The 15,272-nt window shown below is 47.4% G+C and overlaps 1 protein-coding gene across 1 annotated transcript; it reads left to right on the forward strand.

Annotated features, from left to right (window-relative positions):
• The first annotated feature begins 2,615 nt into the window (after window positions 1-2,615).
• AHSG (alpha 2-HS glycoprotein) lies at window positions 2,616-13,638 on the forward strand. The gene is made up of 7 exons (XM_048863092.2): window positions 2,616-2,883; window positions 4,379-4,489; window positions 7,143-7,227; window positions 8,677-8,840; window positions 9,134-9,244; window positions 11,876-11,950; window positions 13,092-13,638. Exons 1-7 carry the CDS (start codon window positions 2,665-2,667, stop codon window positions 13,374-13,376), a joined length of 1,050 nt encoding a protein of 349 aa, XP_048719049.2. The 5' UTR covers window positions 2,616-2,664; the 3' UTR covers window positions 13,377-13,638.
• The last annotated feature ends 1,634 nt before the right edge of the window (window positions 13,639-15,272 follow it).

The following is a 15,272-nucleotide window of genomic DNA, read 5'->3' on the forward strand; positions in this document are numbered from 1 at the left end:
CCACTGTGGCAGAATCAAATGGTAGAAAGAGAGGTGTGTCATGCAGATAGCTATCAAGCCATTAAAGGGTGTATAGGTCAAAACCAATACCTTGCTTAAAGGTGACCGTCAAGAGACTGGCTGGGACCAATGCTCTGTGCAGTGCCACCCACACACTGTGATCCTCCTGGACTCAAATATTTTCCCATTTGACTGCATATTAGTTGTGATGTGAATATGTTTGCACTCTGTCTCAAAGTTTGTTTTACTAAGCTGGGTACATTCGGGGCCGGCTCCAGGATTTTTGCTACCCCAAGCAAAAAAAATTTTTGGCCGCCCCTGTTTTTTTTTTCGTGCCCCCCCCCCGCCCCCGGCTCCACCCCAACTCCGCCCCGTCCCAACCCCTTCCCCAAATCCCCGGCCCCGCCTCCTCGCCTGGGTGTGCCGCATTTCCCCCCCCCCCATTGCTTCCTGCGGCTCCCCCCCTGCAACCCCCTGCCCTAGCTCACCTCCGCTCCGCCTGCTCCCCTGAACACGCCGCTGCTCTGTTTCTCCCCCCTCCCTCTCAGGCGAGGGAGAGGCAGCGCATTCAGGGGAGCAGGCGAAGCGGAGGTGAGCAAGGGTGGGGGGGAGCACAGGAAGTAACAGAGGGGGTAGAGGAACCGCTCCCCGCCCCAGCTCACCTCCGCTTCACCACTGCCACCTCCCCTGAGCGCACCGCCACTTGGCTTCTCCTCCCTCCCTCCCAGGCTTGCCACGCGAAACAGCTGCATTCTGTATGCTAAGGAGGGAGTTGTTTAAATTCCTCCTGTTGGGCACCACAGACTATGACAGATTAACAGATATGGCAAGGTTAATTCACAAGATTCACAGATTCCAAGGCAAGAAGGGACCCCTGTGGTAGCCTAGTCTGACCTCATAAAACAGGCCATTGAACTGCCTCAGAATAATTCCATTTGAACTAAAGCACATGCTTTTTTTTAAAAAAAAAAGTCCAGTCTTGATTTAAAATTTGCCAGTGATGGAGACTATTCTTACATGACCTCTAGCCCAGTTTTACAGACCTAGCAGATTCAGCTAAGCACTCAGAGAGATTTGTCTGAAGAGAACAGAATGAAATTTTTGAACCTTTTGAAATCCACTCCTCATGTGTTTTGATTCTAAAGCTAATTAGCTAACTCCTTAAAAGGGTTTAATGGACATATAGATTATTACATTTTAAAGCCACAAGAGACCATTATGATCATCTAGTCTGACCTCCTGCATAACACAGGGCATGAAAATGCATCCAGTTATTCCTACCTCAAGCCTATAACTTTGGTTGAGCTGGAGCGCATCTTTGAGAAAGATGTCCAGCCTTGATTTAAGGAGCTCAAATCACAGAGGATCCACTACAACCTTTGGTGAATTGTTTACAAGTTTAATTATACTCACCGTTAAAAATGTCTTCCTTATTTCCAGTTTGAATTTGTCTAGCTTCACCTTTCAGTCATTGGATCTTGTACCTTTACCTGCTAATATTTTAAGAGGCCTAGTATGTCCACACCTAACCACCGTTTATGGTTTTTGTTTGCTAGAATTACGAGCCCTTTGCTGCTAGCATATAACACTCTTCAAAGAATACTTGGTTCACCTCACCACAGATAACTCCACACCCCATTTTACATCTAAAGCTATTTGTCTAGTTTATTATTCTGCACCTATTACTGTATAATCTGGGCCTCTTCCTACACTGTTGATAGTGTCGTGTTTTTGTTTGGCTTGTATATCTTGGGACTTGATCCTGCCATCCTTATATGTTTAGTCCCACTAATTTAAATGTGACTATAGATGTGAGTAATGATTCCAAGATTTTGCCCTTGGCTTGTTAGCATAGAGGAAAGGGGAACACGTCTTACTCCATGGGCCAAATCCTCAAGTCTGTATTCCTTATTCCAATAAAATTTCCACTGAAGGCACTGACTCGGGATCATAGTCTGCTTTCATTTACATCAGAGTAAATTTAGAGTAACTGTACTGAAGTCATTGGCATTATTCCAGGTTTACCACAGGATAACTGAAATCTGAATTTATTGTAATCGATAGAGTTAGGAACCTATGTACCGATTGCTACTGCCATTGAAGTCAGTGGCAAAACATACATAATAATTTAGTTCATCTCTGATTTTGACCCCATGGAACTGATTTTGATTTCATTTATGCCACGCTAACTCCACTGATCTTGTTGGACTTACTCCTGATTTACACCAGGGTGATATGAGCCTCACACCTCAGGATTTCAGTGGATTGGGCCCATATACAATACATCTGAATTCTGCAATATAACTCAGCAGTAGGACTTGTTTCTCTCATGCACTGCACTTCACGGTAAACAGAGTTCCTAAAACTGTCTTACATTTTGCTGATGCTGTCCTCTTTTTAACAGATTTTGCAATGTCCTACCTGATAAATGTACTTTGGCTAATATTAATCAGCAAGTTTCATGTTCTAACATATTTACTTTTCTTTTTTCATTGTTTGCAGTAGCTTCTTGGAACTGGGACAAATATTAATCCTGCGCTTATGCAAATTTTTGTTGTGGTATATTATATAAACGAGACTCTCCTCTAGCTTCTTCTATCTTGCCATTAGAACATTGTTCCTAGCTCTGTTATACTGAAAGGAAGCAGCTTTGCTCATTGTGCCATGAAGGTGGTAGCAGCTTTACTGTTGCTTGTTCCGCTCCTAAGCTGCAGAGCTGTACCCCTGGCTCCCTTTCATCCCCTGGACCCACGGGTCATTGACTGTGATGACCCAGAGTCTGAAGAAGCAGCTGCCATAGCTCTGAACTACATCAATGCCCATCATCCTCATGGATACAAGTACGCACTGAACATCATTGAGAAGATCAAAGTGTTGCCCAGGGTAAGTGCTACACTAAAAAAAGGAAAAAAGGTTGTCTGGGAAGTTGAATGCTTCAGACACAAAAGGCTTAGAAATGGTTGATGAGATAAATATAGGTGAGGTCCTCAGCTGGCGTAAATCGGCCTGGCCTCATTGATATCAATGGAGCTACATTGATTTACACCAGATGAGAATCAGGCCCATTATCTTTCGGATGAAATGTGTCTTTTTAAAAAGAGAGACAGGTGTTGAGTGATATTAATATAGTAATATGAGGGGCCCAATTTACAAATGTGATCTCCTTGTTAGGGCAGATTGGCCTTTAGACACATAAAATCCTCATTTATCTGCCTACTAGTGAATCTGGGCCCCCACATTGTGAGGGTTAACCTTGTGAGGTATGTAAATGTTTGGTTAAATTTATTCCTAGTGTAGCTCCACTGACATTAATGGTGTTACTCCAGGTCTGAATTTGGCCCAGTATCCTCCCTGTGCAGACAGGGAAACTGAGAATAAGCAGTTGTGGCCTGAATTTTCATTTATGTGACGGGCCTTTTACATCACTGTAGCAGTATCCACCCAGGCCGTTACTGCGCAGCAAGCTGGTGCTCTGTATCTTCACACCCTGGCTTTATACACACAATAATTCACTGGGCCGGCAGGGTCTAATTCTCCTCTCACTCATTCTCGTTTTACACCAGTATAACCCCATTGGCTGTAGGGGAATTACTCTTGGTTTACACTTGAATAAGTGAGAAAAGAATCAGGCCCCAGGTATGACCCCCAGTACCACAGATGGAGTCAGTTGGCAGAGCCAAGCTTAGAACTCAGGAATATCTGAGGCCTAGTTTTGTGCTCAGGTGACTAATGCTGTAGCTGAAAAGGTATAAGTGTAGCTGAAACAGATCCTGCAGTCCTAAGGCAATGGGGGTATCTGAGCCAATGCTCAGCAGCTGCAATTCAGCATCTCTCCATTGAAGTTAAAGGAACTGGCTCAATATTCACCGGCTGATGACATGTTCTTTTGCCTGAGTGAGGCCAGCAGGATTGAGCCTGTCCTGGCATGCAGTTTGTCTGGTACCTTGCCTAACACTATGGAATTACTCAGCTGTAGTTTTTGTGCCAGCAAAGCTGCATGTCACTTTTAAAGGACTGTCGGACAGTAGGAAACTAAATGACTCAGGAGAACTGGGTTTGGTTTCTGGTTTCTTCTCCTTACAACCCACTATATTCAGATTGGTCACTTTAGATACGTGGGGCCAATTTCTGAGCTGGTGCAAATCAGTATGGCTCCACTGATGTCCATGAACCTATGTTGATTTACACCAGCTAAAGGTCTGGCCCATCTTTCTTATAGAGTTCAACACTATGGGGCAGTACCTGATCTCAGCTACCCTAGTGAAAACCTAGAGTTATTCAACTGAAATCAGTGACAGGGACTAGAATTTAGCTCAGTGGGAGAAATCTGGTGATGTTTATGGAAGTAATGAGTGAAAATAATTTCTTTTCCTTCCAGAGGCCTTCTGGAGAGATATTTGAGCTTGAACTTGACTTATTAGAGACTGTATGCCACATCGTGAACCCCCTGCCCGCTGAAAATTGTACCGTAAGGCCACGGACAGATCATGTAAGTGTCTGAAATTATCATTAGCTCTGTGGATAAATGTGAATTGTATGTGTTGATTATAGCAGGGCAAGACAAGCTTTGACTGGGGATTTCTCTTTTTACAGGGCAAAAGTATCCTCTGAGATCACCTTTGTAAAGCTCATATTGTAAAGTTCAAAGCTGATATTCTGCTCTCCTTACATGCATAGATAATAATAATATTTGGCATTTTACTTTTCTCTAATGGCTTCCATTCAAGAAGATGGATGCACTTCTCAAATACTAATTAGTTAAACCTTCCAATACCTTTGTGAAACAGATTAATATTATCCTCATTTTACAGGTAGGGGAAACTGAGGCACAAAGAGATTAAAGTGACTTGCTGAACAACCCACAATAACTCAGTGGCAGAGCCAGGAATAGAAGTCAGTTCTTCTGCCTACAGAGCTGCCCTCCTTCCTCCAAACAAAGGGAAAAATCAATGGCAAATCCACACACATCAGAGAAAAAAACACAGCTGATTCACAAATTTGACCATAACCATGCATATCCGACAGCAGGACAGTGCCCTAAGTGAGCTAGTGCAAAATTAGAGCCCTAAGAAAGACATTTACATATATCCACATCATGACACCATGACAGAGTGAGGGAAAGCTGGCTTTCTTACTGCATGAATGGGCAGACCTCTAGTTTACTTCCCAAAGTCAGCAGCAAAAGCAGTTGATGTCCTTGTAGCGCACTGTAACCGTCCAGGGAGCCCATTCTGTGTATCTTTTGTTAAGTTCCTCACTTAAAGTAGCAACGTGGATGTTCTGGCTCAGGTTTTCAAGTCCACCCGACCCCCTAGGCTTCATGGCCCAAGCTGCAGCCTGAGCCGGAACATCCACACTGCTATTTTTAGTGCACCAGCTTAAGCCCTGCTAGCATGAGTCTGTCTAGCCAGGCTGGGAGGCTTGCTCCCAGCTACAGTATAGAGATACCCTAAGAAAACACACAGTGGCCCTATCCACCTATGGTTAAACCTGTGAACTCAACCAAAATGTTTCTAGCGCCCTTCCCCTGAAGGGCTCCCCCCTCCACACACCCCTCCATGTTATAACTGCGGAAGTGTCAAGGGGTGTGGAAGGAGGTGGAGAATAGATGGCTAAACTATAACATAGTTCTCTGGAAAGGATCTCTGTTTGCACAGGTCAGGGAGTCGGTGCTGCTGGTGCTTCTGGAATGGTTTCAACCACAGCCTGTTGCAACACTGGTGGGGAACCATGAAGGATTGCAATGCAAACATCACTTAAAAGCGTGGTGCCCTTTCTTTCTCCCAGTCATTCAAATATGAGCAATCAACCCCTTCATGCTGAGGCTACCTTCTCACCCTCCCTCACCCCCTTATAATTCCCCCCCTTGCCCCTGATTATCTCCTGGATTTCCATCTAGTCTTGTTATGCCACCTTTCAACAGGAGGGAAGGCACTAGAGTAATTTTGATAAAATACCGATCCAACCTGGGTGAAACTTTCCACATATGGCCTGTGCACATTCTAAGGCTTGCATGCGCTCAGGATTCAGCCATCAGTAAAACCCTAGTTGTAGACAAGGGAAACTGTGATTTGCACCAGTTGAGCTCACCTTCACGTGATACTAAGGTAAGCTTCACCAGTGCAAACCAAGGCTTTCCTTGGCTGCACCTGGGGCTTGTACTGGTGCAGGTGCACCTGTGGCTGGCCACCCACGGTGGAATCAGAGTAAATCCCAAGTACAGACAAGGTTAAATTCCTTAAGTAAGGCTCAATTGAATCTTAAGTGACCCTCTGCATAGGGGTGAATTTCACCTCTTATGACCATTGGGCCCAAATTAAAAACCTTTCTGAGCCAAAACACTCATACAAGTCAATGGGAGTTCTGCCTGAACGAGGGTTGAGTGGAAAACAGAGCCAGAATTTCGCTTGCTGTTTCTAGTGATGGGCCCAAGCAATACAGTTCAGGGCTGGGTCTGAATCCACAGTCAGCACATTCCGTTGCCACCATGCCATTGACCAGAAGAGGGTTATGCGACCGTTAGTGGCGGCTCTGCAGGAAGCCTTTGTTTACAAATAAGTGTGTTGAAATTAGAAAAGGAGGACTAGTGGCACCTTAGAGACTAACCAATTTATCTGAGCATGAGCTTTCGTGAGCTACAGCTCACTTCATCAAATGCATCCAGTGGAAAAAATGCATCCGATGAAGCGAGCTGTAGCTCACGAGAGCTTCTGCTCAAATAAATGGGTTCGTCTCTAAGGTGCCACAAGTCCTCCTTTTCTTTTTGCGAATACAGACGAACACGGCTGCTACTCTGAAACCTGTGTTGAAATTGTTTGCTTTCTTGGACCATTTTTATTCGAGAAAGACTTGAACTAAATTCCTGGTCCTGGAGACCTCTTAACTACCAAGAATTTTGACATCTGGATTTGGATCCAAATTTTGCAGCTCAGGGTCTACCTCTGCCTTTTATAAACCATACACCCTGGGAATGGTTTAGCAGACACTCAAGCAATCAGACTGGGTTTGCCAGGAAAACACTATGCCAAGCCTCATTCCCCTGCACTCACTAATAAAATATCTGTCCCCTTCTAATCCTGCTTCCTTTCTGAGAAGTTGTTAACTTATGTAAATGATGTAACCTTTTGCTTTTGTACCTCCAGGTTGTTGAAGGCGACTGTGAGGTTAAATTGCTCAAGTTGGAGGGAAGCTTTTCTGTATTATCTATCAAATGTCACTCAACTCCAGGTAAAGTCTTTGTTCTTTGTCAGGGTTGGGGTTGGTGATGAGGAAACAGGAATATTATCATCATAAACTCTGGGGGTATTTATGGTTCTCTAGTCCTTCTGCTTCTAAAGTGTTGCAAAGTGAGGTGTATAAGCATTCTGAGATTGAAGAACATGCCAATTAATGGGCTTCCCAAGACTGGCTATCTTAGAAGTCCTTTTTTTCCCTGACGTAAGTCCACTAGCAAGGAAGGATGGCTCAGTGGTTGGGGCACTGTCTTAGGCTGTGAAAGACCCACATTCAAGTCCTTGTTCTCCTGTGATCTTCCTGTGTGACCTCGGGCAAGTCACTAACCCTCTCTGCATCTCAGTTCCACAACTGTACAATGGGGCTGATAATGGTTCCTTACCTCAGGAGATGGGCACTGCTAGGAAAGCTTGAACTGATGCTCTATGGACGAGGTAATATCCTTTAATGGACCAACTTCTGTTGGTGATAGTTTCAATCTTACACAGAGCTCTTCTTCAGGTCCTGTGTAAGCTCCAAGGAGCTCCTACAGTGCTGCTCCCCTGTATTAGAACTGGGTGTTTTGTGAGAGGGAGAGAAGAGCTAAGAAGCTGCTCTGGAACTGGGTGTTGAGCCAGAAGGAACAGAGCAGGGTCAGAAGCAGCAACCAGAACAGCAGCAGCAGAAAAGGGAATAGAGTGGGAAAGCAAGTTGCTCCTTGATCCCACTGCCTGGGCTCCCTGTGGTGGTTCTAGTTACCTAGAGATTTTGTTGCTTTCTCAGCCAGAGGTGAACCATCTCCTGCTGCCCCATAGTGACCCACTCCTAGGTTGCAACCCACCAGCTGAACAGCACTTTCATAGGACATTCTTGGCCAAATTCTGTCCTCATGTAGACTTGTGCAACCCCAGTGAAGTCAATGGAATTGGACAGCTGTAGTTATGGACAGTATCTAGTACCTTTTTCCCCATCCACTCATTCTCCTACCCTGGCAAATTTCATAAGAGAAGCACTAATTTTAGTCGGGGAGAAACACCCCCATCCACCCAATTTCCAGTAATTTAGAATCTCATTTAATTAATCTCATTCTTTCAGCAGTAACAATGGGCTAAATGCTGAAGCCCACTCATTTTCACTTAGACAAACTCTCCCTGGTGTCACCGATAGTTTGTCTGAGTGAGGATGGATTAAACATGAGAACCTGGAGAGCTACTGAAGATCAGAAGGAATTTTTTAAAATAAAGACTTAAGGAGCTGGCATGCAAAAGCACATCCCCCCATCTGTGAAAGGTTGCCATCTCTGGGCCAGAATTCAGTGATTCTTTCCCATAACATAACAACACCAGCTGCGCAGTTTGGAACAGGGTATAAAAATAATACCGTATCCCACAGACCAGATCTACAACGCATTCAAGTATAACCTGTAATCTTGTCAAAATATAACCTGTCTTGTTTCATCTACAGATTCAGTTGAAGATATTACTCAAATCTGCCCCGACTGTCCAGTATTAGCACTTTTAAATGACACTCAGGTGATAAATGCAGTTGACCTTGCACTCAGTGAGTATAACAGAAGACCAGATGGTGCCTACGTTAAACTCCTTGAAATTGGACGAGCTCAAATTCAGGTAATTGTTGAAACTCTGATCCTTTGCTATATTACAGAACAGAACATCCCTCCTGGGTTATTATGCAACACTTATTTGCTTGTGTTTGCAAACAAGTTTGGCTTGTGCTAAACATGGTGTTATTTTCCCAAGAGTTCTGTGACCTCTAGCCATGTGATTCCCACAGACTTCAGAGGGAGACGCAGAGCTAAAACCTACATGGACCTCTTAGAAAATTCACCCCTTTATATTTCCTTGGCAGTTCTGTAGTTTCATGCTACAAAGACAATTAAATAGTATTAATGTTTTATCAGCATTTCCCGGACATTGTCTCTGTTGAGTTTGCCGTTGTTGTCACAAACTGCTCAGCAAAAGATGCCCAGGATCATGCGGATGACTGTCAGCTGCTGCCTACGGATCTAGCTGTAAGTATGCTGAGACTTTAGTCCTGATCAATCCAACTCAGAGGTTGAGATGAGCCAGCTTATATTGGACCTGATTCTGTACAGGATTAGACCCTACATGGAGATAGGGTGCAAAGGGTGTATCCAGTGGTAAGCTGGAGCCAGTTTGCACCGGTTCGCTAGAACCGGTTGTAAAATTTAGAAGCGCTTTTAGAACCGGTTGTTCCGCGAGGGAGAACTGGTTCTAAAAGGGCTTCTAAATTTAACCGGCCAAAAGCGGCACCTTAGACGCCGACTCCACGGGTGCTCCAGCCCTGGAGCACCCAAGGGGAAAATTTGGTGGGTGCAGAGCACCCACCGGCAGCTCCCCATCCCGCCCCTGGCCCCAGCTCACCTGCGCTCCGCCTCCTCCCCTGAAGGCGCCGCCCCGCTCTGCTTCTCTGCCCCCCCAGGCTTCCCGCAAATCAGCTGTTCGTGCGGGAAGCTGGGGCAGGCTGAGAAGCAGGCCGCGGCTTCCCGCTCAGGCCCAGGGAGGCGGACGTGAGCTGGGGCCGGGGGGTGCAAGGAGGGCCGCCTGCACCGCAGCAGGTAACCAGGGCCGGGGGGCGGGGAGTGCAGGGGAACCGCTCCCCGCCCCAGCTCATCTCCGCCACCCTCGGCTTGAGTATGAAGCCACGGCCTGCTTCTCAGCCCTCCCAGGCTTCCCGCCGAACAGCTGATTCGCGGGGGGCGAGGGGGCGCGGATAACCAGAGCGGGGCGGCGCATTCAGGGGCGGAGGCGGAGCTGAGGTGAGCTGGGGCCGGGCGCGGGGTGTGGAGCTGCCGGTGGGTGCTCTGCACCCACCAATTTTCCCCGTGGGTGCTCCAGCCCCGGAGCACCCAGGGAGTCGGTGCCTAAGGCACCACTTTTGATGTGATCAGTGGGGGAGCGGCCGCTCCTCCTGCTCCCCCCCAGCTACGCTCCCCCACCCCTACGAGCCAGAGGGACCTGCCAGATGCTTCCTGGGAGCTGCCCCAGGTAAGCACTGCTAGGTCTCCCCACCTCGCCCCCTGGCAGGTCCCTCTGGCTCTTAGGGGCGGGGTGGGCACCCACTACGGTGGCCCACAAGACCCTCCTGCCCAGTTCTGGGGGCAGTCAGGGGACAGGGGAGAGGGGTGGATGGGGCAGGGATCCTGGGGGCAGGGGCGTCAAGGAACGCGGGGGGGTTGGATGGGGCAGGAGTCCCGGGGGGCGGGAGTGGGCAACGACCCCCTCGTGGGGTGAGGAGGGAACCAGTTGTTAAGATTTTGGCAGCTCATCACTGGGCATATCCTGTCCGTGACATGATTTCCAAGACCACGTCAAATCTTTACCTCCCTTTATCGTACAGGAGTTATACGTTGATGTACTCTAGTGGAGACATTTTCAAAGGGTGAGGCCAGGGGATCATTCGCACGGAACATTTTATTGAACATGGTGCATGTTATCCTTTCTTAGCTGTACTGCACGAGCACCTGGAGACCCAGCCCTGTTGTGCTCAGGCCCTGTACAAACACACAACAAAAGAACAGTCCCTACCATAGGTGCCGACTCCGGGGTGCTTCGGGGCTGGAGCACCCATGTGAAAAAAACAGTGGGTGCTCAGCACCGCCCCCCCAGCCACCCGCCGATCAGCTGCTTGGCGGTGGCTGGGAGGCACTGAAAGGGGAAGGAGGGAGCGGGTCGGGGGGGGGGAAAGGAAGGGGCACAGCAAGGGCAGGACGCACTCGTGGGAGGGGGAGGAGCATGGGAGGGAAGAGGCGGAGCGAGGGAGGGGCCTTGCAGGAAGGGGCGGCGTGGGGGCAGGGCCTCGGGGCAGGGCGGGGGTGGAGCACCCACCCGGAAAGAAGAAAGTCGGCACCTGTGGTCCCTACCCTGAAGTGCTTCAGATTAAGTGTTGTTAGTGCACTTTATTTTGATACCTAAGCTCCCTAGCACCTTAGGATCAACTACTGTGTGTACTCAGCTCTTCATCTTTCTCATCTGTATCAATTAACTGCAGTTTTACAGTGTGGATCTTTTAGCTGGCTGTCCATGCAACCTTCCTTGCATGCACACACGGACAGTTGGGCACCGCACTGGAAGAGCGCTAACAGGGTGTTAACACATACTCACTGAGGCCTGGTCTACACTGGGGGGTGGAGGGGTGGGAGGGGGCGAGCTAAGTCGGTCTAAGTTATGCAACTTCAGCTACGAAAATAGCGTAGCTGAAGTCGACGTACTTAGAGCTACTCACCGCTGTGTCTTCACTGAGGTAGGTCGACTGCTGACGCTCCCCCGTTGACTCCACCTACGCTTCTCGCTCCGGTGGAGTACCAGAGTCGACGGGAGAGCGCTCGGCGGTCGATTTATCGCGTCTTCACTTGACGCGATAAATCGACCACCGCTGGATAGATCACTCTGGAGGTAAGTGTAGACATGCCCTGATTGTACATTTAAAGACAATTATGCCATTCACTTCGATCGGAGCAGAACCGGCCTCAAAAGTAAGCATTTTACAGCTTAAATATGTAAATAATGTTTAGGTGTTAGGTGTTTTTTGCAGACTGTACTATCCCTTTGGTATTGTAATGCAACTATCTTCCACTTTCTAACTATGGATTCTTTAACTAATTGTCTTCTAATTTTGACAGCAATTTGGCTTCTGCAATGCAGCAGTTTTAACCAAAAACAACATCACAGTGTCCTGTGCAATTTATGAACATCAGGTACCAACTCTAAATACATTCTTTATTTTCAGACTATTTCCACAATCTTAAAACTATTTGGAGCACCTGTCCAGGAGCGAGCTCTTCCTCCATTGATTGCACTAGTTTCTAGGTGCAACACCAGGGGTTAACTTTAATCTATTAAGCTTAGTCTGAGTTCCTTCCCAGCTGCCTTAAGGTGTTCTGTGCTGGAAATTGAGCCACATTTGTCACCTGACATCAAACATAGTTTCACTTTGGTCCCCTTCACTGTGATTGAATATGGTTATAATTATGTGCAAACTGGACCAACCTGTGCTTAAGGTCCATTGTTAAAAAGCATGATCAGTCCCTCATTCTAACAGGTGTCTATCACACTCTCTGAATTAGTTGTTAAATACTCTTTGGTCCTGTCCATACCAGTGGACAAATTGAGTTCAACTAGAGTTGAGGCGTGACTAGCAGTAAACCATATTTGACATTAAAAGGGCCATGAGATTGACACTTCTACTTGGAACCATCTCGGGAGATGAGATCAGCTGGGATGCTTTTGCTAACAGTCCCTAGATTTGGTTGAATAAAATCTATATTAGATATTTTCTTAAATTTTACCATCACTGCTACCACAGGTGCAGCTTCACTGATAGTAATAGCGAGAGTGCCCATGTAGACTGGGGCTCAAGCGTCTTCTTGTGTTTTAGCCACATTGTTGCTCTGAGCAGGGTTAAATGACATGGCGGTCAAAATGCTGGTCTCTGGCCTCGTATCCCCATCATTGATACCAGCAGTAGAGCTGTACCAGTGGTAGCAATGGCAGATGTTTTATGGGGAGGGGTGGGGAGGGGAGGGGAGGGGGGGAAGTAACGTGCAGGTTAGGGCAGCATCTGGATCTGAGTATTTCACTGACTTCATAGGAATTGCTCAGGATTTATTCTGATGCAACTGCAAGTAGACCCCACAGAGCTACTGATTATTAAAGAATGTGCAATACCAGGTCCCATCTTTGCGTTCGAATCTGGAGTCAACCTTTTCCAAAGTTCAGGGATGTTTTGGATCTGGGGCTTTGCTTCTGGGTTCATCTCTAGTCAAAACCATAGTACCCATATATGATAAACTCCAAGGCACAGAGCACACAAACAGGACAGATGGGTTTCTTTTCCAGCCTGGAGTGACCCACCATCAGCTGATTCACAATCACTTGGGAGGACAGCTTCCCACCCTGGTACAAGGCTTCAAGCATCATGACCTCAGGCATTTCTACCATGGCTCAGTCGATGATACATCAGAGTCCAGCTCTGCAGAAGCTTCTGTTAGTCCACAACCAGCAATTCCTGTGGTCAAAAGAGCAGTTGAGGCTGTTCTTGATCCAACCGTCCCTCCTTCCCCTGTAGGTTCAGGTCCTACACACCCTCTGTGTCCCGGGAGGATACGACATTTCCAAGTGTAGGATAAGGTACATTAGCCAGCTGATAAAGGGGTAGCTGGTGGCATAACCCACTTTCAGAACACACTGCCAAGAATAAGTGTCTGAGTGCACTCAAATCCCTGAGCTCCAATGGGTTTCAACCCGATATATGAAAGTGATTGAAAGCTCACAATAATCTGCTCTGAAAAGTAGGTGACCACATACTGTGGCTGCTGTAAAACCCATAACTTCATGATACGAAAACCAAACAAAGGTGTTTTACAAATAAAACTTTAAACATAAATGCCTCTTTGCCTTCTTTCTATCCATATGCATTATCTACATCGCCTCTCTTAATTGCTCAGTAACCTGCTTTGGGGGGTGATGAGTCATATATTGGGCTTGATTTTCAAAGGCGCTGAGCACCTGCAGCTCCAATTGACTTCAGTGGGATATGTGGGTGCTCAGCACGTCTGAAAATCAGGCCAATACAGCTCTGAATCCACAGGCAGAAAAGACTCTGGGGAAAATGGGAAGTGTGGTCTTCCGCTTTCCCTCCCATCCTTTGTCTATTTTAGTTCACAGGTTCTTTGAGGCATGTGCCTGCCTTTAATATTTGTTTAAAGCACCTAAATTATTTTTGGGCATGACATCATGAGTGATGACATCCGTGTTCGTTTACAAAGACAAAGAGATGGACTCTGTAGCCGAATGCACTTAATGTAACAATAAGATGGCCAGGCTTCCTCCTGTTCCCTAGTTAAATAAATAAAAATGCAAGGCCTTGAGTCTCTTAGACACACCTTGCATTTGCTGCAGGCTGCTCTGCAGTAGTGCCACGTGCTGGCAGCATCTGCAGTTCAGGAACAGGCACACCTGATGGTGCTCGCTCTCCTGGCAGGAGATTATGATGTGCTGTGTCTGTGCAGGTATGCGAGGGGATATCTATTTAAAGTAAATGCTATCTGCAGGCAGCCCCGTGTGACCGTAACAGGATCGTGCCTGCCATTTACTGTTGTGCTAATAGACAAGGGGTATGTCTACACTACGGAATAAGGTCGAATTTATAGAAGTCGGTTTTTTAGAAATCAGTTTTATATAGTCGAGTGTGTGTGTCCCCACAGAAAATGCTCTAAGTGCATTAAGTGCATTAACTCGGCGGAGCGCTTCCACAGTACCGAGGCTAGAGTCGACTTCCGGAGCGTTGCACTGTGGGTAGCTATCCCACAGTTCCCGCAGTCTCCGCTGCCCTTTGGAATTCTGGGTTGAGATCCCAGTGCCTGATGGGGCTAAAACATTGTCGCGGGTGGTTCTGGGTACATATCGTCAGGCCCCCGTTCCCTCCCTCCCTCCGTGAAAGCAAGGGCAGACAATCGTTTCGCGCCTTTTTTCCTGAGTTACCTGTGCAGACGCCATACCACGGCAAGCATGGAGCCCGCTCAGGTAACCGTCACCCTATGTCTCCTGGGTGCTGGCAGACGCGGTACGGCATTGCTACACAGTAGCAGCAACCCCTTGCCTTGTGGCAGCAGACGGTACAGTACGACTGGTAGCCATCATCGTCATGTCCGAGGTGCTCCTGGCCACGTCGGCTGGGAGCGCCTGGACAGACATGGGCGCAGGGACTAAATTTGGAGTGACTTGACCACGTCATTCTCTTTAGTCCTGCAGTCAGTCCTATTGAACCGTCTTATGGTGAGCAGGCAGGCGATACGGATTGCTAGCAGTTGTACTGTACCATCTTCTGCCGGGCAGGCAAGAGATGAGGATTGCTAGCAGTCGTATTGTACCATCTTCTGCCAGGCAGGCAAGAGATGAGGATGGCTAGCAGTCGTACTGTACCATCTTCTGCCGAGCAGCCATGAGATGTGGATGGCATGCAGTCCTTCTGCACCGTCTGCTGCCAGCCAAAGATGCAAAAGATAGATGGAGTGGGTC

Source organism: Caretta caretta, chromosome 9, assembly GCF_965140235.1.
Source record: "Caretta caretta isolate rCarCar2 chromosome 9, rCarCar1.hap1, whole genome shotgun sequence".
Taxonomy (NCBI): domain Eukaryota; kingdom Metazoa; phylum Chordata; order Testudines; family Cheloniidae; genus Caretta; species Caretta caretta.